The sequence below is a fragment of the Crotalus tigris genome, unplaced genomic scaffold (assembly GCF_016545835.1).
Source record: "Crotalus tigris isolate CLP2741 ecotype Arizona unplaced genomic scaffold, ASM1654583v1 scf7180000018301.7375997, whole genome shotgun sequence".
NCBI classification, from domain to species: domain Eukaryota; kingdom Metazoa; phylum Chordata; class Lepidosauria; order Squamata; family Viperidae; genus Crotalus; species Crotalus tigris.
In genome coordinates this window covers 5898510-5923130 of record NW_024096931.1, presented here as the reverse complement: position 1 = coordinate 5923130, position 24621 = coordinate 5898510, and the positions used below count along the sequence as shown (strand labels likewise).

The 24621-nt window shown below is 45.3% G+C and overlaps 1 protein-coding gene across 1 annotated transcript; it reads right to left on the bottom strand.

Annotated features, from left to right (window-relative positions):
* Positions 1-1509: 1509 nt before the first annotated feature.
* ROGDI (rogdi atypical leucine zipper) lies at positions 1510-23660 on the bottom strand. Its single transcript, XM_039349827.1, has 11 exons — positions 23545-23660; positions 17547-17618; positions 15074-15156; positions 13765-13819; positions 12493-12573; positions 9602-9697; positions 9299-9397; positions 9070-9183; positions 5316-5365; positions 5081-5207; positions 1510-3186 (listed from the first exon to the last, which is right to left on the bottom strand). Exons 1-11 carry the CDS (start codon positions 23587-23589, stop codon positions 3145-3147), a joined length of 864 nt encoding a protein of 287 aa, XP_039205761.1. The 5' UTR covers positions 23590-23660; the 3' UTR covers positions 1510-3144.
* Positions 23661-24621: the final 961 nt, after the last annotated feature.

Sequence of the window (24621 nt, the reverse complement as noted above, 5' to 3'; positions counted from 1 at the left end):
GTGTGTCAAGCTGTTCTCCAAAGCCCCTGAAGGCAGGAGAAGAAGCAACGGATGGAAACTAATCAAGGAGAGAAGCAACCTAAAACTAACGAGAAACTTCCTGATATTTAATTGGACACCTCGGCTGCAGAAGTTGTGGGTGCTCCATCACTGGAAGTTCTTAAGAAGAGCCCATTTCTCTGGAATGGGATTTGCAGGGTATCCCCCGATAGGCGGGTTGGGCTAGAACAGTGTTTCCCAAACTTGACAATTTTAAGGTATGTGGACTTCAACTCCCAGAATTCCACAGCCAGCATTGCTGGCTATGGAATTCTGGGAGTTGAAGTCCTCATGCCTTAAAATTGTCAAGTTTGGGAAACACTGGGCTAGAAGACCTCCAAGGTCTCTTCCAACCCTATGATTCTAGGCTCTGTGGGATGGAAACCAGGATGGAGAAAAGCCATCCTGGTTTCTGATTGGTCATAAACTCAGGCACTGACGCCGCCATTTTTTCCGCCCATACCAGGGATGGTTCTCCTGCTGGCTATCCTTGCGTTGATCAGATGTTGCTGCTGCGATTGTGATTCTCCCAGTTCGTACAGGAAGGTAAGCAGCTTCAACAATGAAATGGCTTCAAGTTGCACATTTAATGATGGACCGGATTCAATGGCAGGAGGGCTGCTGTGTGTTTGTGTGTGTGTTTGTGTGTGTGAGAGAGAGGGGGGGGAGGGGGGGAAGAAAACAGGAATTCCACTGTGTGTTCAAGCAGAAATTGGACCATTGGTCCATCAGAGATGCTTGAATTAAGACCGCTGTACTGAGCAGAGATGAAATGCATGGACCTAAATTATCCTCTCCAATGCCAGCCTCTGGTGAGGACCCTGGTTGCAGAAGGCATCCCTTTTCTTGAGGCTGTTTTGGCTGTAGCAACTTTGTCATAACTTCATTCCTGAAAGAGCATTCCAAGTTACTTTGGACAGCGAGATGGGTGGCATATAAATTTAATATGTAACTTCCCCCCCCCCCACACACACACGAGTAAAAAAAAAAGTTCAGAGAAAATTAGGGGACAGCATAGCTTCAACATTGACCCAACAATGACTTAGAAGACCCCAGGGAACAAAATCTAGCTGTTGGTGGGTCAGACTAGGTTGCCTTTTCTTGTTCTAACAAAATTTGGATAGATATCAATTCTGGAATTGAATTCTGGTTGAATTCCCATTGGACAAATTTGTCTTTTTTAATCATTTAATGCTCTTTTTCCTCCGAGACTCCAAACATTACAGCAACTCTTCCGTTACAGGTCAAGAAAAGAAAAGTTGGTATCGATAATATGGGGATGGACCCTTAGACTCCGTATGACCAGTCGCCCGAGCATCCAGCTTTACTGATTTTTCTCTGCTCTGCTGGAATTTGTTGTTAAGAATCAGATTTCTTCTTGAAGAAACTTCACAACAGATGAGCCTCAAGAGGCTTAGATGCTCCTATGATGATTCTCAGTCCATGTCTGTCTGCCATAAGCTGGGGAGAACAACTCAAGAAGTCTCACCGTTGCCAACTATCGGCTGCTTCTGATCATTAGTAAGAAGGAGAGAGCTAACATAGTCCATGAACAATGATAATCCTCCTTTGCAAAGGCTTGCAAACATCTTGTGGTCTACTAGTTGGATCTGTCAATATGTGCTTTAAAAATGGAGCCTCAGTCACAAGGTGTCTACTTTGGCCATCTCATTTCCATCAAGTGCCAATAGCAAAGGAATACATACAACTCACAAAATGTTAAGAGCCGGCTGTTTTTATTGTCCTAGATTTCTCTATAGAATCAGCCCAGACCTTGTAACACCTTTGTACAACGTTGTTCTCCTTGCAATACTGAAAATGTTTTTATCAGTTCAGGATGCTTTGTACCAAGGGTGTTCAAAGTTTGGCAGCTTTTAAGACTTGCGGACTTCAACTCCCAGAATTCTCTGCAAGTCTTAAAAGTTGCCAAGATTGGACACCACTGATTTATACCTTCTTGTTCTAACCTCCCAGATTTGTTACTTTTCAAGATCAATGTCTTAATTTTCAGTGTAAAATGTAATCTCCGATTGCAGCGAATCTTTTTAAGTTTCGAACTGTTGTTGAATAAACTTGGATGGCTGAAAAGCGACTGAAGAAAAGGTGCTTGTTTTGATGTCTCCCCTCCCCCTCCATCCAAGCTTTGACAGACCCAACAGAGGGTGGGGAGAATCCACATGTGATTAAAATACACCAACCAGTATGGATAAAAAGCCTGGATCCTTCCCTGTCAAGAAAATTAACTTCTGGGTTATTTTGGTCCAGGACTGAATTTAGCCATTCTGGAGCAAACAGAAATTCGTTCCATTTGTCCATCTTTTCCTCTTCATCTCTCATGCATGTCCCACCACCTCTCCCCCAAAGAATCCTCTGTCAAAGGTTCTTCTCCCAAAACACCAAGCCACGAACCACGAGAACCGGACAGGTTTATTCCACACACAATACTAGGAGCAGGGATTAGGATTCACGTATGTTTAGCAGCAACCAACTTTGTTATATTAGCAAGACCACTTTGGTCTTTTCTACTGTTTGGTGGGCAGCAAAGGTTCTCTGGAAGACCTGATGAAGCAGCAGTGTCTATCTGCTTCTAAGAAATAGGGGGTGACCTACTACCAAAAAAACCAGGTGTCCCTCTAACTAACGCTTTCACTTATGGAAGTTAAGTATCACAATGGTGCAAAAGGCTAGAGAAAGGGCAGGCGGGAGGCAAAACAAAACCCAAAACATGACAAGGGAGGAACAAGAGGTGACCCACCCCATAGTTGGTCTTTCTGAGACAAGCCCAATGCAGGTCAGCAAAGGCTGCTCTTCATCCCCACTCGTTTGTAACAACCTTCCCACCCTCCCCCGAACGGGGTGCAGTTTGATCAGTGTTTATTGGCTCAGCCTGGCTTTGATGCCCATGGAAAGGAATGAAGGTACTTCTAAAGTGCTAATAAATAATGACATTCTGAATACAAAGACACTGATGTTGCCTCCTGCCCGTCAGCTACTACCCATGGAGTGGCAGAATTGGGATGTTCTTCACAGGTTAACAGTTTATATTATGAGATCTTCACGGGGAGAGAATGGCTGAAACTGACCGGACCACACTCTGCAGGAAGATCAGTAGGGCCGATAGTTCCAGTAGCCGGAAAACACAGCAATCTGGGGGGGGAAAAAAAGAACACAAAAGGAGGTCAGAAGAGGGCGGGTGATGGGTAATTAGCTCCAGTTCTTCAGCAGAGTCAAATCTGCAATGGGGGAATCGTATCCTCGACTGACATTTCCCAAAAAAGGAAGTACTGCTTTGTTTTTAGGCAAAGAATCTTGTTTTTTTTCTGAAGAGGTCTTTTGTTCCTCTACATTGTGGCACTGGACTAGACAAGGAAATGTTAAAAATGCAGGCTAAATTGCCAAAGATGCAGCATCGCCTCTCTTCCCGAGCGCAATTTCCATCTGTTTCGGCAACTTTTAATCAACAATGTGATGGAAGGGACTGGTAAGTGGAGAGCTTGGGGGTGAAGACAAGACCAACGGCCTCTTGCATTGCAACAGTTCATAATCATACGACGCTGCTTTACACAGGGGTGTCTGCAGGGTTTCGTCAACCAAGTCACAATTACGGCTGTCTGGTGCAACCAAAGCTCCACCTGTGTGTATGTGTACAGGTTGGGTGTTGATCACACGATCCCAGACACCGTCTGGACTTTTTTTTTTTTTTTTACTATACCTTGTAATGGTATGTGGGGAAAGACCTTGGGAGAGCCATCAAAGAGACACTGCCAAGGAAAGGTCAGATATTAGACAGTGTAGCCTGCAAGTCGATAGTGGGAAGAGCAATAGTTTCAGAAGAGACCCTCTTTAGTTTCTGGGTTGTAGAGGACACTGGGGGGTGGGTGTGAGGAGGTGAGGATTGTATTTTCAGACTTGCTATTAATACAGTTTTACAACGAAGTACAATGAACTCATCTGGTTATAACTCTTATCTGTTTCACCCCCACAAAGCCACCATCCATCTTGCAAATCTGCAAGGACCATGCTCCCCTTTGTCTCCTTTACAGCCTAGGACCGTAGTGGCAAACCTACGGCACGCGTGCCACAGGTGGCACGTGGAGCCGTCTCTGGTGGCACACGAGCCATTGCTGGGCCAAGCTGCTCCCTCCTCCTCTCCACGCATGCGCAGTCTGGGAATAGGTGAGAGGCTATAAAAGGAGCAACTTGCTGCAGAAGCAGCATTTGCTGCAGACAGCTTGAGAGTGAGCACGAGTCGGAGTGGACAGCGAGCGAGTGAGCGAGCACGAGTCAACAGCTCACACCTACTGCTTCAGTGACTCCATCCAGCCACCTCCTTCTTTGTCGTCCCCTTCTTCTATTGCCCTCCATCTTTCCCAGCATTAGGCCCTTCTCCAGTGAGTCCTTCCTTCTCATTAGGTGGCCAAAGTACTTGACTTTTCACTTCAGGATCTGGCCTTCTAAGGAGCAGTCAGGGTGGATCTCCTCCAGGACTGACCGGTTGGATCGCCTTGCAGTCCAGGGGACTCGCAGGAGTCTTCTCCAGCACCAGAGTTCAAAGGCCTCCATTCTTTGGTGTTCAGCCTTTCTTATGGTCCAACTTTCACAGCCATACATTGCAACTGGGAAAACCATGGCCTGGACTATACACACTTTTGTTGGCAGGGTGATGTCTCTGCTTTTTAGAATGCTGTCTATATTTGCCATAGCTTTCCTCCCCAGGAGCAAGCGTCTTTTAATTTCTTGGCTGCAGTCTCCATCTGCGGTGATCTTGGAGTCCAGGAAAATAAAATCTGTCACTACCTCCATTTCTTCCCCATCTATTTGCCAGGAATTGAGAGGGCCGGATGCCATTATCTTGGTTTTCTTAATGTTGAGTTTCAAGCCAACTTTTGCACTCTCTTTCTTCACCCGCATCAAGAGGATCTTTAGTTCCTCTTCACTTTCTGCCATTAGAGTGGTATCATCTGCATATCTTAGGTTGTTGATACACACACACACGGAAAGCAAAAAACATCCTTCAACAATTTCCCCCCCTTCACCTCACCTTATCCTTGAGCTGCTGGCAAAGCTGCAGGGAGACGGTGAAGAAAACCAGGGCATCGTTCAGCCAGGGCACCACAGACTCCACCTTGTGCACGTGGCTGACTTCATATCTTTGGTTTCCGTACTCACTGGAGGAGGAGAAAAAGAGGCTTCTGCTGTCGGGAAAGCAACCCAGGGAGAAAACATTGGCTTTCTGCCATCAAGGCAAGCTCTCCACCTGATGCAGTGGTACTTACAACATGGCCCCGGGGTTATGCAGGATGGACCCTCCAGCTGGGCGGAAATTCTGAAAAAGTAGAAATCACCCCCCATCAGTCAGAGAAATGGATTTCTAGGGATTCAGGTTTTGCATGGAAATCCTGCCTAGGTCGTGCTGTGGTCAGGTAAACCAGAAAGACTAAAACTGCTTTTCTTCTGACTGGCTACACCATTGGTTCTTAACCTTTTTAATGCCGCGACCCCCAACCGGTCGTAAGTCGAGGACTACTCAACTGGTGTAGCACCGTTTGCAGAATGGGACTTTTGGCAGGCTCAGCAGGGCAGAGACAGCCTGGACAATTCCTATTGGCTTTTGAAAGCCAATAGAATTAGACTCTATTCAGGAGAGTCTATTCTATTGGCTTTCAAAAGCCAATAGAATAAAAGGGAGTAGCCCAGCTAAGGAAAAGGGGGGAAAAAATGGTGGACTGCGTTGTTTGGCGACCCCCGTGAAATGGTCGTTCGACCCCAAATGGGGTCCCGACCCACAAGTTGAGAACCACTGGGCTACACTAACACAATCTTGAAAAATCTGACTTTGTTGTACCTGTCTTGTCTGCTTATAGTTCAGTGCATTAGGAAGGTGTCTGTCTGAGCTGTTTCCGAATGTTATCTCTTTCAGACTTAAAAATGTTTCAGCCCTCATCCCCCAAGCAATGGATCTTGCGTATTTCCATTAAGATCATCTTATTTAATCTCTGTAGGGATCAAAGTGATGCTGTGAGAACCAGAAATAAAATTTAAAAAAAATCAGGAAATAGATCAGAAGACAGAATGATTGGCTGATAATGGGTCATCCTTTTCAGCTTCTACTAACTATGTAGGATTTTCTCTACAGGACAGGTAATTCCTACTCAAATCCCTACTCCAAGGGGGGTGTGTGTGCTAATTTCTATCATTCCCAGCAAACCACCATCTTGGGGCTTCAATATAGCCTTGCCCAGATGTGAGGAGAAGCTGCTGTGTCACCAGATAACCTGTCTCATTTTCTTAATGTAATTCTGAACTTAGCGCCCAAGTAGCCTCCCTCTTGTAGCTGAGTAGCTAAAGGCAATTTACTCCTTCCTCCTGTTTTTCTCCCCCCCCCAACAATCCTGAGAATACAGAATAGAGCTGGAAGGGACCTTGGAGGTCTTCTAGTCCAGCCCCCTGCTCAAGCAGGAGACACTCTATCATTTCAGACAAGTGGCTGTCCGGTCTCTTCTTAAAAATCTCGAGTGATGGAGCACCCACAACATCTGAAGCTGTTCCACTGGTTAATTGTCCTCACTGTCAGGAAATTTCTCCTTAGTTCTAGGTTGCTTCTCTCCTTGATTAGTTTCCATCCGTTGCTTCTTGTCCTGCCTTCAGGTGCTCTGGAGAATAGTTTGACTCCCTCTTCTTTGTGGCAACCCCTCAAATACTGGAATAGTGCTATCATGTCCCCCCCCCCCAGTTCTTCTTTTCTCTAGACTGGCCATTCCCAAATTCTTGCAACCATTCTTCATACGTTTTTGTCTCCAGGCCTTTAATCACCTTAGCTGCTCTTCTTTGCACTTTTTTTTTCTCCCAAAGTCTCAACATCTTTTTTGTAATGCGGTGACCAAAACTGGATGCAGTATTGCAGATGTGGCCTTACTAAGCAGATTGGGGTGAAGGGGTGGCTGGCTCAGAGACCCCCTGTGAACTTTCATGGCTGAAGCTGCATCTTCTCTTCCCTCATGCCGGGCAATCACTTTGGCACTAGGCTGTCTCTTACAGAATGAAAGGGACTTGAGTCAAGCAGCACATCTGGTTTTCTGTCAAGCTGGGGAACTACCGCTCACTTTCTGAAGTTGCTTAATGCAGACCATGCTTAATGCAAATCCTGGATGTAGTCCCACACTATCGTTTTTGCTGCTTCTGGCTTTCTCAGTTCTCTCCCTCCTCCATTCCACACCCACCCAAAATCTTGTGAAATAGAGAGAGAGAGAGTAGCCAATGGGAGAGAGAGTTGTGCCTCAGAGTCATCCAGTGTCAGCTTTTCCAAGAAAACCAGATAGGAAGTATGACCAGATGTGCTAATTTGGCTTTATTGTGAGCCTACAATAACAAAATCTTGCAAGTCTGAGAGTTATGAACGTACCAACCTGCTACCGTCTCTTTTTACAGCCTGGTAATTTAGAGAGGCATCTCTATTTGTGAGCATCTTTCTCTGGCTGTTAGGCAGCTGCAGGCTTGTTGTTGTTGTTAATTGCGAAGTCGTGTCCGACCCATCGCGACCCCATGGACCACGTTCCTCCAAGCCTTCCTGTCCTCTACCATCTTCTGGAGTCCATTGAAGCTCACGCCTCCTGCTTCAGTGACTCCATCCAACCACCTCCTTCTCTGTCGTCCCCTTCTTCTCTTGCCCTCAATCTTTCCCAGCATTAGGCTCTTCTCCAGGGAGTCCTTCCTTCTCTTTAGGTGGCCAAAGTATTTGAGTTTCAACTTCAGGATCTGGCCTTCTAAAGAGTAGTCAGGGTGGATCTCCTCTAGGACTGACCGGTTTGATCGCCTTACAGTCCAGGGGACTGTGTCTATGTAGGGGTGTGGGTCTATACCAGGGGTAGGCAACCTTGGCTCTTTTATGACTCGTGGACTTCAACTCCCAGAATTCCTGAGCCAGCATGGCTCAGCTTGGAAACCTCTCCCTTTTCCCTCAGCATGGCTGGCTCAGGAATTCTGGGAGTTGAAGTCCACGAGTCATAAAAGGGCCAAGTCTGAAGACCCATGGGCTTGACAATAATAGAACTGGTTGGTCATTCTCTTCTTCTAGGGCAGGGGTAGGCAACCTTGGCTCTTTTATGACTCGTGGACTTCAACTCCCAGAATTCCCGAGCCAGCTTGGCTCAGCTTGGAAACCTCTCCCTTTCCCCTCAGCATGGCTGGTTCAGGAATTCTGGGAGTTGAAGTCCACGAGTCATAAAAGAGCCAAGGTTGCCTACTCCTGGCATAGGGTCATCTGCTCCAGCAGGGGGTTGGACTAGAAGACCTCCAAGGACTCTTCCAGCTGTGTTCTATTCTAAAAATAATTCCGGGAGGCAAGCTACTCCACTGATTAATTGTCCTCACTGTCTGAAAATTTCTTCTAGGTTGGGTGATGATTTGTCAGTCTGGTTTAAGAATCAATGATCTCTTTTTTGAAAACACACCAGCCCACAATCTCCCCCAGAGTTTAGGCCACACTGAAGAACTAGTGTGTGCATGAAGGCGGGGTGTTCTGTTGTTGGGCACTGGAACCAACACTGACCTCTCTGAGGGTGACCAAAGAGAGCTGTTGTGAATAGACAATACAGGGAGTCCTTGACTTACGGCCACAGCTGAGCCTGATGAACATTTCTGCTCCTAAGTGGGACAGTTGTGACGTGAACGTTGCCCCATTTTACCACCTTCCTTACCACAGCTTTTAAATGAAATCATTGTGATTGTTAAATTAGTAACACAGTCCTTAAGTGAATCTGGCTTCCCCCATTGACTTTGCTTAACAGAAGGTGGCCAATGGGGAATCACCTGACTCTGGGACTCTGCGACCGTCATAAATCTGAACCGATTGCCAAGCGCCCGGATTTTTGATCCCACCACCGCGGTCGTGTGAAAAACAGTCACGGTTCGCTTTTCCCAGGGCCTCTGCGACCTCAAATGGTCACTAAACGAAAATGGTTATAAGCCGAGGACCGCTTTTGATAGCCAAGCGTCGGGGGGGGGGCTGGGAGGCCCCTACTGCTTCCATACCTTGGTGGAACTGGGCTGCAAAGGATGCAACTGGTAGACGGTTAAGCAGAGCTTATTTAGGTTGATGTAGAAGTTGATCAGGATATCTCCGGGCAGTGCTGGAGTGAACATTTTCTGGAGAGAAAAGCAGAAAACAAACCCAGCGTTTTAATGTAGTCCAGCCAGCAGTCCCAATATCAATTTTCTCATCCTCTTAAAGGTCCCCCACCTCACCCCACCCCAATTTCACCGTGAGTCCACTGCTGGCGATCTCTGGCAAGCTCAGAGTAGCAGGAGTGGTGAGCCGGTTCCGAGCTCGTGTCAGCTGCAGCATCACAGCGTCCATCAGCTGGGGCAAAGGAAAAAAAAAACAAAAACAGCACAGAGTCTTATTTAGGTTGAGTTGGAACTGGGGTTGCTGTCAGCCCCCCCCCCTTCCACTCCCTTCCAAGATCACCCAGACAAGGAAATCAACTCCACAAGGCAGTTAACAGAACAACAAGAGTTGGAAGGGACCTTGGTCTGAGCAGTGGGAGCAGAGCCCTTGGCTCACCTTGAGAACTTCGCATCCCGTCTTGAACTGGTAATTGGCACTCCGGTTGGTAAGCAGGTAGACTGCTTGGTTGACATGGTTCCTGGCATCCTGAATCTGAAAAAGAAACCAAATAATAATAATAATAATAATAACAACAACAACAAAATACAAAGACCTACAAATAGAAATAGAAAGACTGTGGCAAAAGCAAGCAAGGGTAGTACCAATAGTCATAGGCTCCTTGGGTGCAATCCCAAAACAACTGGAGCACCACTTGAACACCATTGGCATTGACAAATTCGCTATTAGTCAATTGTAAAAGGCGGTCTTACTAGGAACTGCTTCCATCCTGCGACGATATCTGTAATACCATCAAACATCCACATCTGCCTATCCCAGGTCCTGGGTAAGGACTCGATAGGTAGACAAAATGTCAAATCCAGTCTGAACATCTGGCTGACTGTGCGATGATCAATAATAATAATAATAATAATAATAATAATAATAATAATAATAATAATAATAATAATAATAATCCTTTATTGTCAAAGTACATGTGTACAATGAGATTGGTTGAGCCTCCCTTCGTGCATTCCCCCATCACAACTCACAATGACAACAAACACACAATCTTATTACACCATGTGAACTTATTGCACAATGCACCGGCCCCGCAAGTCTATCGTTGTTGTTGTTGTTGTTAGTTGCGAAGTCGTGTCCGACCCATCGCAACCCCATGGACAACATTCTTCCAGGCCTTCCTGTCCTCTGCCATCTTCTGGAGTCCATTTAAGCTCACAGCTACTGCTTCAGTGACTCCATCCAGCCACCTCATTCTCTGTAGTCCCTTTCTTCTATTGCCCTCAATCTTTCCCAGCATTAGGCTCTTCTCCAGTGAGTCCTTCCTTCTCATTAGGTGGCCAAAGTACTTGAGTTTCAACTTCAGGATCTGGCCTTCTACATGGAGTTATTTCCCATTCAGGAGTCTGACAGCCATGGGTAGAAACTGTTCTTCAGCCTGTTGGCACAGCTGGCTATGCTTCTATATCTCCTGCCCGATGGTAGGAGAGTAAAGAAGTGCTGACCAGGGTGTGAGTCGTCCCTGAGGATTTTCCTCACTCTTCTAAAGCAGCGGGCCTTGCCCTTGTTAATAAACTGTGCTTTTTTTTTTTTTTTAAATCAGAGCAGCCAAGAAACCAGGTAGGGTCCTTTCTGAGCCTTTTGCCCCACCCGCTCTCCAGCTGTGGGCTAAGCAGTCTCTTATCTGACCGTTTCCTTAGCAGCGTCTCTTCCCCGGCTGTGAACAATGTCCAACTGAACAGTAAGATTGAAAGAACAGCTGTCTAGGGGTCTGTCCACCCTGCTCCCGGATTCAAATGATGCATGCATTTTTTCAATTAGCTGATTTAAATGCAACTCAAAGGGCAGTCCCACATTTGGGGTAGAGCCCTACGTCTGTCTCCCCAAACCGTGCCCTCCAGAGAGAGAGAGAGAGACGGGCATTTTCCTTAAAAGCTCTGGATTTTTGTTCCCCGAGTGAAAAAGCAGGACTAGCAAACGTATCAAACACGGGAGAAGGGAGGATTCCCAGCCTTCCGTCTGGTCTGGATTGTAAACTTAACCACTCTGAAGGGTGTTCTAAGCAGGGAGTCCCCGACTTACGACCATCCGTTTAGCAACTGAAAAAGTGTCTTAAAACTGGTCGAAAATCTCCGCCCATTTGAAGGATCATTCACAAGAAAGATATATTATGGTTTGGAGAAGATGGACTGATTATATTCAGAAGAAGTATGAAACTGAAAAGTATTACCTTGCTTTTGAATAGATTTTAGATAATTATTAATAGTATTAATTGTATTATTATTGCCGTCTTAATTTGTGAATATTGGTTTTGAGAAGGAGTTAAAGTGTATTATGGTTTTGATTGATAGTTTAGTTGGTTTATGTTAGTTAGATTATGTTTGTTTATTTGTTACCCTGTAATCAGCTCTGGGAACTGGGGGAGGGGGGGAGGGGATGGGTGGGTTTATATTGTAATTTATAAAACTTTTAATTAAAAAAAAACTGGTCCTTGCATTTACCACCCCCCACCTCCCCTGTGATCAGGATCCAGAGATTTGGCAACCAGCTTGCCTTTATGATGGTTGCACCGTGCCGGAGTCAACTGATCTCCATTTGCAAGCTTCCCAGCTGGATTCCCACAAGCAAAGTTCATGGGAATCCATCAGGGAAGATTGCAAATAACAATCACAGGATGCCTCTTTTAACTACCACACTGTTTAACAGTGAATTTTCCAATCTCAGTTGTGGTTGTAAGTTGATGGCTATCGCAAGGTACCCAAACTGCACCCTTTGGACCAGGATGGCTTTCTCCAAAGCCTAAGTGTTCCCAACCAATACAGGCAATTTTAATGAGGTTAGAGGCCACTGGAGCAGGATACAGCTGCCCTCTGGCTGATTTGGAAACAAGTCAACCTCTCTCTTATGTACAGGATAACAAACGGAGAGGTGTTGTGTCAACATTTCCCTTCATAAAAAAACAAAGCGTCTCTGGAGTTTCTTTACTAGAGAAGTCTAAAACTCCGTGGTTCCTACAACTAGCCCAATTTCGATTGATTTTTTTTCATCGATGCGATATTTCAAAGGCAGAACTCCCATCTTCACAACTTGGTTTTGAGAAAAAAAAAACCCACAATGGTATCTCAGAATTTGGGTTTTGGGTAGGCAGTTGAAAAAAGCATTTGAGGGAAGGAAGCTAAGAGTAATTTGGAAAATCCTTGCAAGTTTGGAAAGTCCACATGTTCTCTTTTCTCTTGGTATTTTTTATTCCCCCCCCCCCCCCAAACCAAGACCCTCAATTCTTTTCAACAGGAAGAGAAATCTACCAAAGACCAAGGCGTTAAACCTACTTGCTGGAGTTTCCACTGTTTGTCATCCCGGAAGGCAAAGTGCACCAACTGGTTATTTCTGGGCATTTTCAGGTTAATGTCCTGTTAAAAGGAGAAGGGGGGGGGGGAAAGGAAAGGCAGAGACCTGTTAGATCACACAAGCTTCCTTTCCAGAATTCCAGGTTCAGCAGGCATTCTCCCTCCCGCCTAATTTCCAATGGGGGAAAAGCAAATTCCAACATTTGACGAATAAAACAAAACAAAACAAATAAAAGTGCTGGGTGTGTGCTGGATATCAAGCAAAGAACGCTGGAAATATTTCCTGAGCTGCATTCGCAAGACAGCACCTCTTCTTTCTTTAGAAAAAAAAGAAAAACAGGCTTGAGGTGAACAAAAGATGCCAGAGAGTTAGTTGTTTAGCTGATCTTCTTGACCAAGCCAGAGATCTGATGGCTTGTCAAGAGGTGGGGAGGAAGATGAGAGTGTCAGACCTGCCCCCACCCTCACCCAGTCCGATCTCTTAGGAAAGAAAGACCCTGGATTCCATTTGGCTGAAGTGATCGGTTCTTTTACTAAAAGATGTTGGTTGCAGTAGTGTCAGGCTAGAACTAAATTTCCCGCATTCAAAAGATACAGAAAATTTTCCCCACCTCCCAGCCCCCCCCTCAATGGCCAGTCACTATTCAGCCAATAAGTGCTAGGCTGCATTAACAGAGGGATAGAATCAAGATCTCGTGAAGTATTAATACCACTTTACAAGGCCACACTTGGAATCCTGCATCCAGTTTTGGTCACCACGATGTAAAAAAGATGTTGAGACTCTAGAAAGAGTGCAGAGAAGAGCAACAAAGAGGATTAGGGGACTGGAGGCTAATGCATATAAGGAAAGGCTGCTGGAATTGGGGGTGTCTAGTTTAATGAAGAGAGGGACAAGGGGGGACATGATAGCAGTATTCCAACATCTCAGGGGTTGCCATAAAGAAGAAGGAATCAAGCTATTTTCCAAAGCACCTGAAGGCAGGACAAGAAGCAACGGGTGGAAACTAATCAAGGAGAGAAGCAACCTAGAACTAAGGAGAAATTTCCTGACAGTGAGAACTATTAACCAGTGGAACAACCTGCCTCCAGAAGTTGTGGGTGCTTCAACACTTGGAAGTTTTTAAGAAGAGACTGGACAACCGTTTGTCTGAAGTGGTATAGAGTTTCCTGCCTGAGCAGGGGGCTGGACTAGAAGACCACCAAGGTCCCTCCCGTTATTCTGTTCTGTTCTGTTAAAGCTTGCACTGAACTCACCGCTTGACACAGAGCATCACCCTGGAGAGTTAGGACTCCTTTCACCTGGTCAACGCTGAAATAAAGACAGGGAATTAATGGGGCAACACAATGCAGCTGTCCCTTGCTTTGCACACAAGCAAACGCAACAGATACAAAATGGGTTCTGAAGCCATCTGGAGACCTTGGGAGCTTCCGGTTTCATCCAGCCTTGGGGGCACCAGCAGTCAATCAGGCACAGAGAGGTTGATTCTCATCCAAGCAGGATCAATCGGATTTAGCAACTGGGGCTAGCTCGGGGATAGGAGCTGTGTGTTGTTGTTTTCACAACGGGACTGTGAATCTCAGGCCTGGTGAGGGATTTGGTGATGAAACGCACGCTGCCTTGAATACAGTTAAAAAAATAAAAATAAAAGGGCTGCCAGGCTTCGGTTGCAGCTGGTTGATCATCTCCGCTAGGCTGAATGTTCTGCTTAACCAATTCCCAGACGCAGGAAGGAGATGAAAGGCTTCTCACACAGGGAATTCATTTCATTTTTTAGAGAAGACTGCATCAAACCCGCAGCCCTGATCTTCGGCATTTGCTCTCCAGCTGCCTGGGGGGAGAATGGTGGCTCCTGACCCAGAGAATGCTGCTCAGCCCAATTTTTGCAAATAATAATAATAATAATGATGCAACGTAACACTCTAGACTTAACAATTGTCGATAAGAGAGACAACAAAGTCTGGATAGTGGACGTGGCAGTGCCTGGAGACAGCAGAATAGACAAGAAAGAACTGGAGAAGATAACAAAATACAAAGACCTACAAATAGAAATTGAAAGACTGTGGCAAAGGCAAGCAAGGGTAGTACCAATAGTCATAGGCTCCTTGGGTGCAATCCCAAAACAACTGGAGCACCACTTGAACACCATAGGCATTGACAAATTCGCTATTAGTCAATTGCAAAAGGCAGCCTTATTAGGAACTGCTTCCATCCTGCGACGATATCTGTAATACCGTGAAACATCCACATCTGCCTATCCCAGGTCCTGGGTAAGGACTCGATAGGTAGACAAAATGCCAAATCCAGTCTGAACATCTGGCTGACTGTGCGATGATCCATAATTATTATTATTGTTGTTGTTGTTGTTGTTATTATTATTATTATTATTATTATTATTATTATTATTATTATTATTATTATTATTATTATTATTATTATTATTCAGGGTGCAGCAAAAAGGGAACTGTTTGGGAAACAGTCCCTAAGTTTCCCTTCCCCTTCCAGCTAGCTTCTCTCTTCTTCCTGCTTATGAAAAAAAGTTGGTCATTCAAGGCCGATACCTACTTGGAACTGCCCAGTATAAAGTTCTCCTGTTTCACGGGCCCTTCTGAGCTGCTGGCTGGCAAATTAAAGCGGTGAGAAGCCTCCTAGGTGAGAAAGGAAAGGAAGAGGCTCAGGGCCAGAGGCATTAGCAGCTCTGAATATTCCCCCCCCCCCCCAGTCAAAGAGAGTGAAAGCAACATCCTGCTGTTTGCAGGAAAAAAAAAAAATGAAGCAAATCATCCATTCCAGCCCCTGCTTCCATTAGCAACCTTCACAGTGTCTGCAAGTTAAATTCAACTCACACATTCAGAGATGTTCCAGGCCCGCCAGATCAATACTGTAAATAAATTATTAGTAGTCTGCTTAGAAATTCCAGCCAAGGAACTTTGCCCAGCCCCCCCCCCCCCGGACACGATAGAGCGGGCAAAGGAAGGGGGGGGGGAAGAGTCCAGCTTCAAAGCAGGCAAGATCAAAAAAGACAGCCTCTTTGGATCTCTTTAAAGCAGCCGTGTCCTTCTCAGGATGACGTGGCAGTTGTAAAAGGCGGTCGTGCCATCCTGGGAGAAAATTTGTAAAGAGCAGCAGAGAGGGGCTACATTTGAAAACATCTTTTCCCCCCAATTATTTTCAAGATGCTTTCGAGCCACATTTAAGAGATGAAGCTCTAGTTCCTATCTAGGGATCCTTTTCCAGCAAGACTTTCATGCTGGACTAAGCATCCTGGCTCAATGTGATGGAATGTGTAGCAGGAGAAAGGGGGGGGGGGGAGGGAATCTCAGCAAGAAGACTGAGGGTTTCCCAGGGAGGGGGCAGCCCATTCCAGAGAAGGACCCAAACAAGAAAGTGCACATTCCAGAACTCCGTGGGGAAAGCGAGAAAAAGATTCAGGATAGTCACACCATAGGATCTCCCAGGATTTACAGTAGTGGCCAAAATTGTGGAAACCTTTTGGGAAAAGTGTACAGTAGAAATGCCATTTTTGGTTAAGTTTCCACCCATTTTTCTTCTAATTTCTTTGTAACTGTAGCCCTGTTCACTTAATAATACTATTTTACATTTCTTTCTGGGCAACCAGTCAACTCTTTGCACCATTACTTTAATTTTATTACGTTTTACAAGCTCACTAAATGAAAGAACACAAAAAAAACCCAACCAACTTGATAGCGATCACATAACACACTGACCAATGCCCTCCTCTCAGCTTTAATACATGACATCATTAACTGAATCCTACTGTGATCTGATTGGCTCATTGCCAAAACAAGATGACACCTGATTGGCTCTCTCATGCTCATTGGCTACAATCAGATGAAGGAAAGCTACCTGAGATCAACCTAAGCAAGTTGTGCTTCCTTTTTCTGGTTATTTGGCTATCGCTTTTCATAGAATACAGTAGAGATAATTGAACAAACTTTGTTGCATTCATTCTTGATTAAATTATCTTTCCATTGATATATAATTTTAGGGTACTACTCCCCCCCCCAAAAAAGTGGTGTTATTACCCATCAGACCTCAAAAAATACACTTTTCCCAAAGAGTTTCCACAATTTTGGCCACTACTGTATATATATACCTGTTAGATTAGAAGGTTATAGCTTCAATCTAGCAAGATTCGGTCTATTAAGTGTAAGCAAATAAAGAACTGGACTCGATTGGATTTCACTGTGTTGTCTTATGACTTGGGCCTGATCCTCTGCATGCTGGTGAAATCGATACGTAGCTCTAACCAGCGGCCATAATATTGATACCCTGTCATCAATATTACAGTGGAGGCAATTAGGAATGAATGCATTGGTCTCTGGATCCTTGCAAGGAGGCGGCAGGCAGCTGTCCTTAAAAAAGGAAGGCCGTGCCTTTTCCTGGGCGGGGTGTGTGTGTGTGTGTCTAGAACAAGTCGGTTGGGCCAACTCACTGCAGCACAACTCACTGTGGACCATTCAACCCTGTATTAGACATTTCACGCGTTACTTTTATGATGGGTGATCGTGTTTTCATCAAAACGACTGCAACTCTTGTATTCTAGATTGACTTGGTTTTATGATAATTGGCTATGCTTCTATCACAATTAATTTCTGTATTGGTTGGAATTGTCCCGGGGTGCGGTGTCCTGCAGCGAATTGGCTGTGGTGAGTGGTCCCATCCCGTTCCAAGGGTGGCACAGAAGCTACGCAGTCCCAAGAAAAAGGCGATTCGAGGTGAGGAGCTGTTGAAGAGGCAGCCATAGATGTGTCACTCCTTGCCCAAGTGTGTCTTTTCCTAGGGCTTCACAGCGATTGTGCAAGCCCAGGAAAAGGTATGGCTCTATTTAAGAGAGGTACCACGAGCACACCCAGGTCCCGCTTCAAATTCGAATAGCTGCACACCATTTCAGCGGTCCACAAGCCGAGGCCACGGCAAATAAAAAGCCCTCCCAAATGGAGGCCTTGGAAATGACACACCAGTCTGGAAGGAAAAGGCCATGATCCTCGGAAGAATAATAATTTTTTGTAAGCACCTTCAGGATCTCTTGCAGCTGACGAAGGACGGAGTGAACTTCCTCTCGTAAAAGCCATTTAAATTCTTCTTCCTGAAGAGAGAGCGAGACCAACATTATCACTGCCCCTTTCTGCAAAGCGTTTTCAAAAATGGGAATACACCCACCACAAGGGGCTAAAAGCTTTCCTAAGATGCCACTGAATAGGTATGAGATTTAATGTTGCACAGGGACCAAATTTAGCTGCGGGCTATGCACGCACTGAAATTAAAATGCATCTCGTCTGACTAAGACAGTGGTTCTCAACCTTTTTAATGCTGCGACTCCCAACCGGTCATAAGTCGAGGACTAAACTGGTCTTAAGTCGAGGACTTCCAAACCAGTCGTAAGTCGAGGACTTTTCCTGCTCGGGAGCGCCGCGCATGCGTGGTGCCGCCCCCTTCGCCGGCCGAGGCGTAGCTGGCAAGCGGCAGAGACGGAGCAGGCCGACCACCGGCTGGGCCACCAGCTGGCCCAGCCCAAGGGAGGTAAGGCACCTGCCGGAAAAGTGGAAAAAAAATGGCGGACAGCCTTGCTTGGCGACCCCCGTGAAATGGTCGATCGACCCCAAATGGGGTCGCGACCCATAGATTGAGAACTGCTGGACTAAGAGGTTTGGTAAACTTAGGAGAAGCACATTTAACAACCCCCAAAGGTATTACAGGTAGTCCTCGACTTACCATTCATTTAGTGACGATTTCAAAGTTACAACGGCAATGTAGGACCGTTTTTAAACACTTACGATCACTGCAGCATCCCCAGAATCACGTGATCAAAATTAGGACGTTTGGCAACTGACATGTATTTATGACGGTTGCAGTATACTTGGGTCCTTTTGTGACCCTTTTGCGACCTTCAAATAAACCAAGTCAATGGGGGAAGCCACATTCACTGAACTGTGTGACTAGCTTAATAACCGCAGTGATTCACTTAACAAGTGTGGCGAGAACAGTCCTAAACAGGGGCAAAACTCACTTAACAACTGCCTTGCTTGGCAATATAAATTTGGGGCTCCATTGTGGTCGTAAGGCAAAGGCTTCTTGTACTCAGAAAGCAATGGGAATCAAAAACAAGCCATCTACATATGACACCAGTTAGATTAGAGAAAATCTTTAAAAACGTATCAAATATCTGTTGGAAATGTAAACAAAAACCAGGCACTTCCTATCACCTCTGGTGGATATGCCTTAACGCTAAGAAATTTTGGTTTAAGATCCATATGTGGTTAGAAAAGATGATTAAAATTAAGATAGAATTTAAACCGGAATTGTGTTTGCTAGAAATATTAGGATCTAATTATGGAAAAGAGAATGAGTACTTAATATTACACGTATTAACAGCTGCGAGAATAGCATTTGCTCAAATCTACCATCTGACCAGATTATAAGAAGAAAAATACTTGAATGTGCAGAAATGGACCGATTAACTTTAGAAATGAAAGAGAAAGAAGACTCAATCGATTTTAAAACATGGGATAAATTTTACCAATGGTTAGCAACACGATAGAATGAGAAAAGGTTATGAAACTTATTGGGATAAGTGATATTTTGTATTTAAATGTCATGTTTATTCCTATGAATTTTTCTTTTTTTTAATTTGTAATTTTAACAATAAGTAATCATAACCAATAATATATTAATGTGTTAAAGTTATTACAATTAATTAGTAATATATATTAGTAATATTATATTAAGTATTGCTATTTTAAATTAATTATTATGATTGATTACGTATACCCAGACGGGTTTTCTTGTTGAAGTGTTGATTTATTGTGGAGGACATCCCCACTACTGTATATATCCCTTCCCCTGGTCTCACTTTTTTTGTTTGTCACCCCTTGTTATATACCCTTATTGACCCCACTTCCCCTTTATCCTTATAAAATCTAATAAAATATTTATAAAAAAACAGCAAAAACAAGCCATCTAGCTAGGAAGGACTCTGTAAGCTACCCAGGACAGCTGGCTTAAGGGCATTGAGAAATTCTTGAAGGACAATGGGATTGTTTTAGCCAGGTTTTTTTCCAAGAGCACCTTCACCATTCTTCAGCTAGCAAAGAGAAATAAATTCCTGCAAGAAGGCTGTGATCCCTGACAATTTAAACATCCCTTTAATCATTAACTTATATGCCCATATTCATTCACAAGGCTGCAGTCTTGGATGACATAGCAGAGGGAGAAAATACAGGTAATCTTCAACTGATGAACCTTCCCCAAGGCTACTTGCAACCCTGAGTCAAAATTCACCATGGTCCCTCCCTAAACCCCCCCCCCCAAAGCAGTCATGGGATCCTATTTTGGGTGCTTGGCCATTGTCCCAGCAATCCGGTTTTTATAATTTACAACTTTTTTTAATGGGAACATTTACTTTGTCCTTGACGTTTATTTCCTGTGTCTGAAAAAAAAAATGCCCATTGCGGACCATGGATTTACTTAATGATCACCACAGCCACTTGGTTCACTTCATGGCACTGTAAAATAAAGGTCATAAAATGGGGTGTGGTCACTTGGCGACTCACTTAAGAAGTGGCACACTTTATGACCGTATTCCAAACTCAATTATGGTTGTGAGTCAAGGACTACCTGTAACCATAACCCATCAATGAGGCGTTTGGAATTATTTCCCTAAGACAGAACCTGCTTTAAAAAAAAAAAATCAGATTCAGATTTGATTAACACCCGGATGAGAAACTTGCAAAAAAAAAAAAAAATATCCCATGATGTAGGTAAGACTGGAAAATGAAAAATAAAAAAATTCCCAAGATCTTTTTTAAAAAAGGAAGATAAAAACAACAAATCGTTTTGTGTTCCTGTAGGCAGGAGAAAAATAAGTTCCTCGTAAAACCTTCAACACTCATTATACTGTTCTTTCTTCATATGAATTATTTTAATAAGTTGCTTTCGCTTCTGGCCAATTTTTACAGCTCCTCTCCTAATCTGTAGGAAACAAGGATTGTCTGTACAAATACAACAGCGAACTATACCTTCATTGTCTACTTTTGGACAGCAATAGATAAGTGTACACAGGACTTGCCAAAATCCCTCCAAATACTCAAAGGACGTCTGTTAGAAGAGCCTTGAGTAATTTAGACAAGAATGTTAAGTTAGGCTACCCCAATTTAATATAATGAAAGACCTCTCCTAATTACATTTTACAGTATACTGTGTAGCCTACAAACAGAAAAGTCATTTTCTACAGCTTTTGCCTTAACGATACCAGCCTGCTCTAAGACCAAAGATGAGCTTGGACAAAATTATAATCGTATGCCTTGCCATAGTATCCTGTTAACTGAATAAAAAGAGAGTTTCCGAGCAGTTTTAAAAAGCTTAATGGATTTATTCAAATTTGCAGATGACACTAAACTGGCAGGAATAGCCAACACCCCAGAAGACAAGCTCAGAATCCAAAAAGATCTTGACAAACTTAAACAATGGGCCCTATCCAACAAAATGAATTTTAATGTGGAGAAAGGCAAAGTTTTACATTTAGGAAGGAAAAACCAAAGGCGTAAGGACAGACTGGGTGAGACCTGGCTCAAAAATAGCAACTGTCAGAGGCACCTTGGAAGTCCTAGTGGATGATCACTTGAATATGAGCCAGCCATGTGCAGCAGCAGCCAAAAAAAACTAATACAATCCTGGATTGTATAAACAAGAGGCACAGAATCAAGATCACACAAAGTATTATTACTGCTTTATAAAACCCTAATAAGACCACACCTGGAATACTGCAACCAATTTTGGTCACCATATCACAAAAAAGATGTCGAGAGTTTGGAAAAAGTTCAGAGAAGAACAACTAAGATGATCAAAGGCCTGGAGGCTAAAACATACGAAGAGTGGCTGCGGGACTTGGGTTTGGCTAGTGGTCTAAAGAAAAGAAGAAATAGGGGTGACATGATAGCAGTATTCTAGTATTTGAGGGGCTGCAACAAAGAAGAGGGCATCAAACTATTCTCCAAAGCACCAGATGGAAGGACGAGAAACAATGGTTGGAAACTGACCAGAGAAACAACTCTGGAATTAAGGAGAAACTTCCTAACAATGAGGACAATTAACCAGTGGAACAGCTTGTCTCCAGAAGTTGTGGGTGCTCTATCACTGGAGGTTTTTAAGAAGAGACTAGACAGTCACTTGTCTGAGATGGTATAGGTTCTCCTGCTTGAGCAGGGGGCTGGACTAGAAGACCTCCAAGGTCCCTTCCAGCTCTATTCTATTCCGGCGTCAGAGATTCTACCTATACGTCCAGCAACTTAGATTTGAAACACAGAGCCAGTTTGATCCAGTGGTTAAAGCACAAGGCTAGAAGCCAGGAGACTGTGAATTCTACTCTCACACCAACCTACCTTACAGGATTGCTGTTGATGAGAAAAGCAGACTTGTATTGCATACATATAGGCGTAAGGGAATCTCAAATAAAAATGCAATGCATAGACTGAATAGATGGCTCTATAACTGAAGCCACCGTTGGCCAGTTCTAAGGTCTCTGCTGAATCAGTCATGTACTGATGTAGACGGCTCTCTACAGTAGGGCTTCTAATTTACAGCTCTATGTAACTTCAATGCAATATCCACCCGCTTCCACGGAGTCATCTTCCTCCGTTTCCAAGCCCCACACTCCATGTCTCTTTCCCATAGACTGAGCAGCAGCAGATTGCACAGGAATGGCACCCTCCAGCCCACAAAAGCAGACGGCAGAGGGCACAGGCTCAGCCCAAAAGGATTGAAAAGTACTAATAGGTGGGAGCCGGGGAAGATGGAGAAAAAGGAAGATATTGTGCAATATTTATCTTGTGCAAAGCCTGGGAAGCAGCTGGTTATATGATCCATCCCTGGCTGATGCTTCCAACTGCCCCACACCAGAGCTGACAAAAGAGCCTATGGGAGGGTGGGACGGGGTCTCCCAATCTTGCACTGGCATTGTGAGATAACATTTCCCTTTCGGCGAGGGGGTCAAGGAGAGCTGCTATGGTGTAGGGCAGGGGTCCCCAACCTTGGCACCTTTGAGACCAGTGGATGTCAACTCCCAGAATTCCCCAGCCAGCCATGCTGGCTGGGGAATTCTGGGAGTTGACGTCCACAGATCTGAAAGTTGCCAAGCTTGGGGACCCCAGCCCTACACCATAGCAGCTCTCCTTGACCCCCTCGCCGAAAGTCCAGGGGGAAGCCGGATTCACTTAACAACCGTCTTACTAACTTAGTAACGGCAGTGATCCGCTTAACAACGGTGCCAGGGAAAGTCATAAAATGGGGCAAAGTTCACTTAATGAATGCTTCGCTTAGCAATAGAAACGCTGGGCTCAATTCTGGTCGTAAGTCGAGGACTACTACGATTTACAATATGACGACTCGGGTGGGAGCGCAAGAGAGCTCTGGATTTGGGGCGGCAAAGCCATAGAGGACCCAGAGGTGGCAGCCAAGGGGCACCAGAAAAAAAAGGGGGGGAGCTCAGCTGCCCCCTGGTGGTCGCCCATATTTCAGCAGCCCAAGTACGAGAGACCCTCCCCTTTCAAATTAGGGTTGGTCCTTTGGACCCCAAAGCCGGAGCCCAAAGCAGAGGTAGGCAACCTTGGCTCTTTTTATGACTCGTGGACTTCAACTCCCAGAATTCCTGTGTTAGCATAGCTGGCTCAGGAATTCTGGGAGTTGAAGTCCACGAGTCATAGAAGAGCCAAGGTTGCCTACCCCTGCCCCAAAGCACCTGCGGCTTGTGCAGCCAAGCCAGATCCAAGCCAACCCGGTCTCCCCCATCTCTCGCGCGCCCCGGCCTACCTCGCAGGGGTGTAGCGAGGCCTCCAAGGGCCCCAAGAGGCCGTTCCTGGAAGCGCCGACGCCCCCCAAAAAAGGCGACGTGAGCCCTCTCGCCGGTGACGTCACGCGCAGGGCAGTGACGTCACCCGCCCCCTCGCTTTCCGTCACGTCACGCGCTCCCTCGTCACACCCGCACGTCTCCCTCAGGGACTCCCGCGGCTGGGCCTTACCAAGACGGCCCGCTCGGCCGGGCTCGCCAGCGCGGCCATCCTCATCCCCTTCGCCGTCGCCGAAGCCGCCGCTTGAGCGCCACGGGCTACCGAGCGCCGAGGCGTTGGCTGGCTGCCCACCCCCTCTCCCTCCTGATTGGTCGCGCGTCGCGCCCGGGCCCGCCCAGCCGCCTCGGAGGCTCCTCCCACAAGGGCTTTGCAGAGGGGAGTCCGGCGCGAGCGTGCCTAGCTCTGTGTGTGCGTTTTTGTGTGTGTGTGTGCTTGTGGGCTTCCGAGCCGGAGGACCCCCGAATGCAATGGGGCGCCGTGGGCTCTCCAAGCCTGGGAGGGACGGAAGATGCTCTGCGGCACCCGGGGAAGCAGAGGTTGCCTTTTCCCAATTGCACCGGCTGCAAGCGGTTGGCCGGGCCCCATTGCGGAACCGGCTGGCACCGCTGCTCGCTGAACTGCTAGATTTGATTTGGCTGCTTTAAGCCCGAAACTGGGTTAAATCGTGGCTTCAACCCCTTCGGAAGGAGTCCTGGCATAGATCAAAGGGGTGTGTGTGTGATTTCTTGCATCCACTTCCGTTTTACTCGCGTGATGTGCAAACACTGAAGCGATGCGGATCCCTTTTAGCATCCTTAAAACACAGCATAAATAAATCCTTGATATAATCTTTTGGCAGTAAGGTTCGGTGCTGTTTTGATTTTCCTCCTTTTTATAGACGGTTGTTATTCCTAAAGGACGGAAATGTCTGCAATGCCAGGCTTCCTTCTATTTCTTTTTATTATAAGCACATTTATATATACATATGATTATCCTTTGGCTTCTATTTTTAACAAGGTAGTCAATATTTTATATTCTCAATGAGACTCACAAACAGAAAATACCCAGCTAGAATGATTTTCCTCCCTTCATCTATGCTTACCCTCTTTAGTATTTTTCGTATTACGAAGGCAGTATTTTCCTTCAATTATTTCAAACATCACTTCCTTAAAAGCGCACACATTTCCAAAACGAAATCTGAATAATCGTGAACCAATTGTAAGCATATTGCTGTATTCAAACCTCCACTTTTAATTCGTGTGTTGGCTT

Coding starts and splice junctions, on each gene's coding strand:
- ROGDI (XM_039349827.1), bottom strand. CDS start 23,589: ATGAGGATGGCCGCGCTGGCGAGCCCGGCCGAGCGGGCCGTCTTG. Junction 17,619..23,544: donor CGGCCGAGCGGGCCGTCTTG/GTAAGGCCCAGC, acceptor CTCTCTCTTCAG/GAAGAAGAATTTAAATGGCT. Junction 12,574..13,764: donor GTGATGCTCTGTGTCAAGCG/GTGAGTTCAGTG, acceptor TCCTTTTAACAG/GACATTAACCTGAAAATGCC.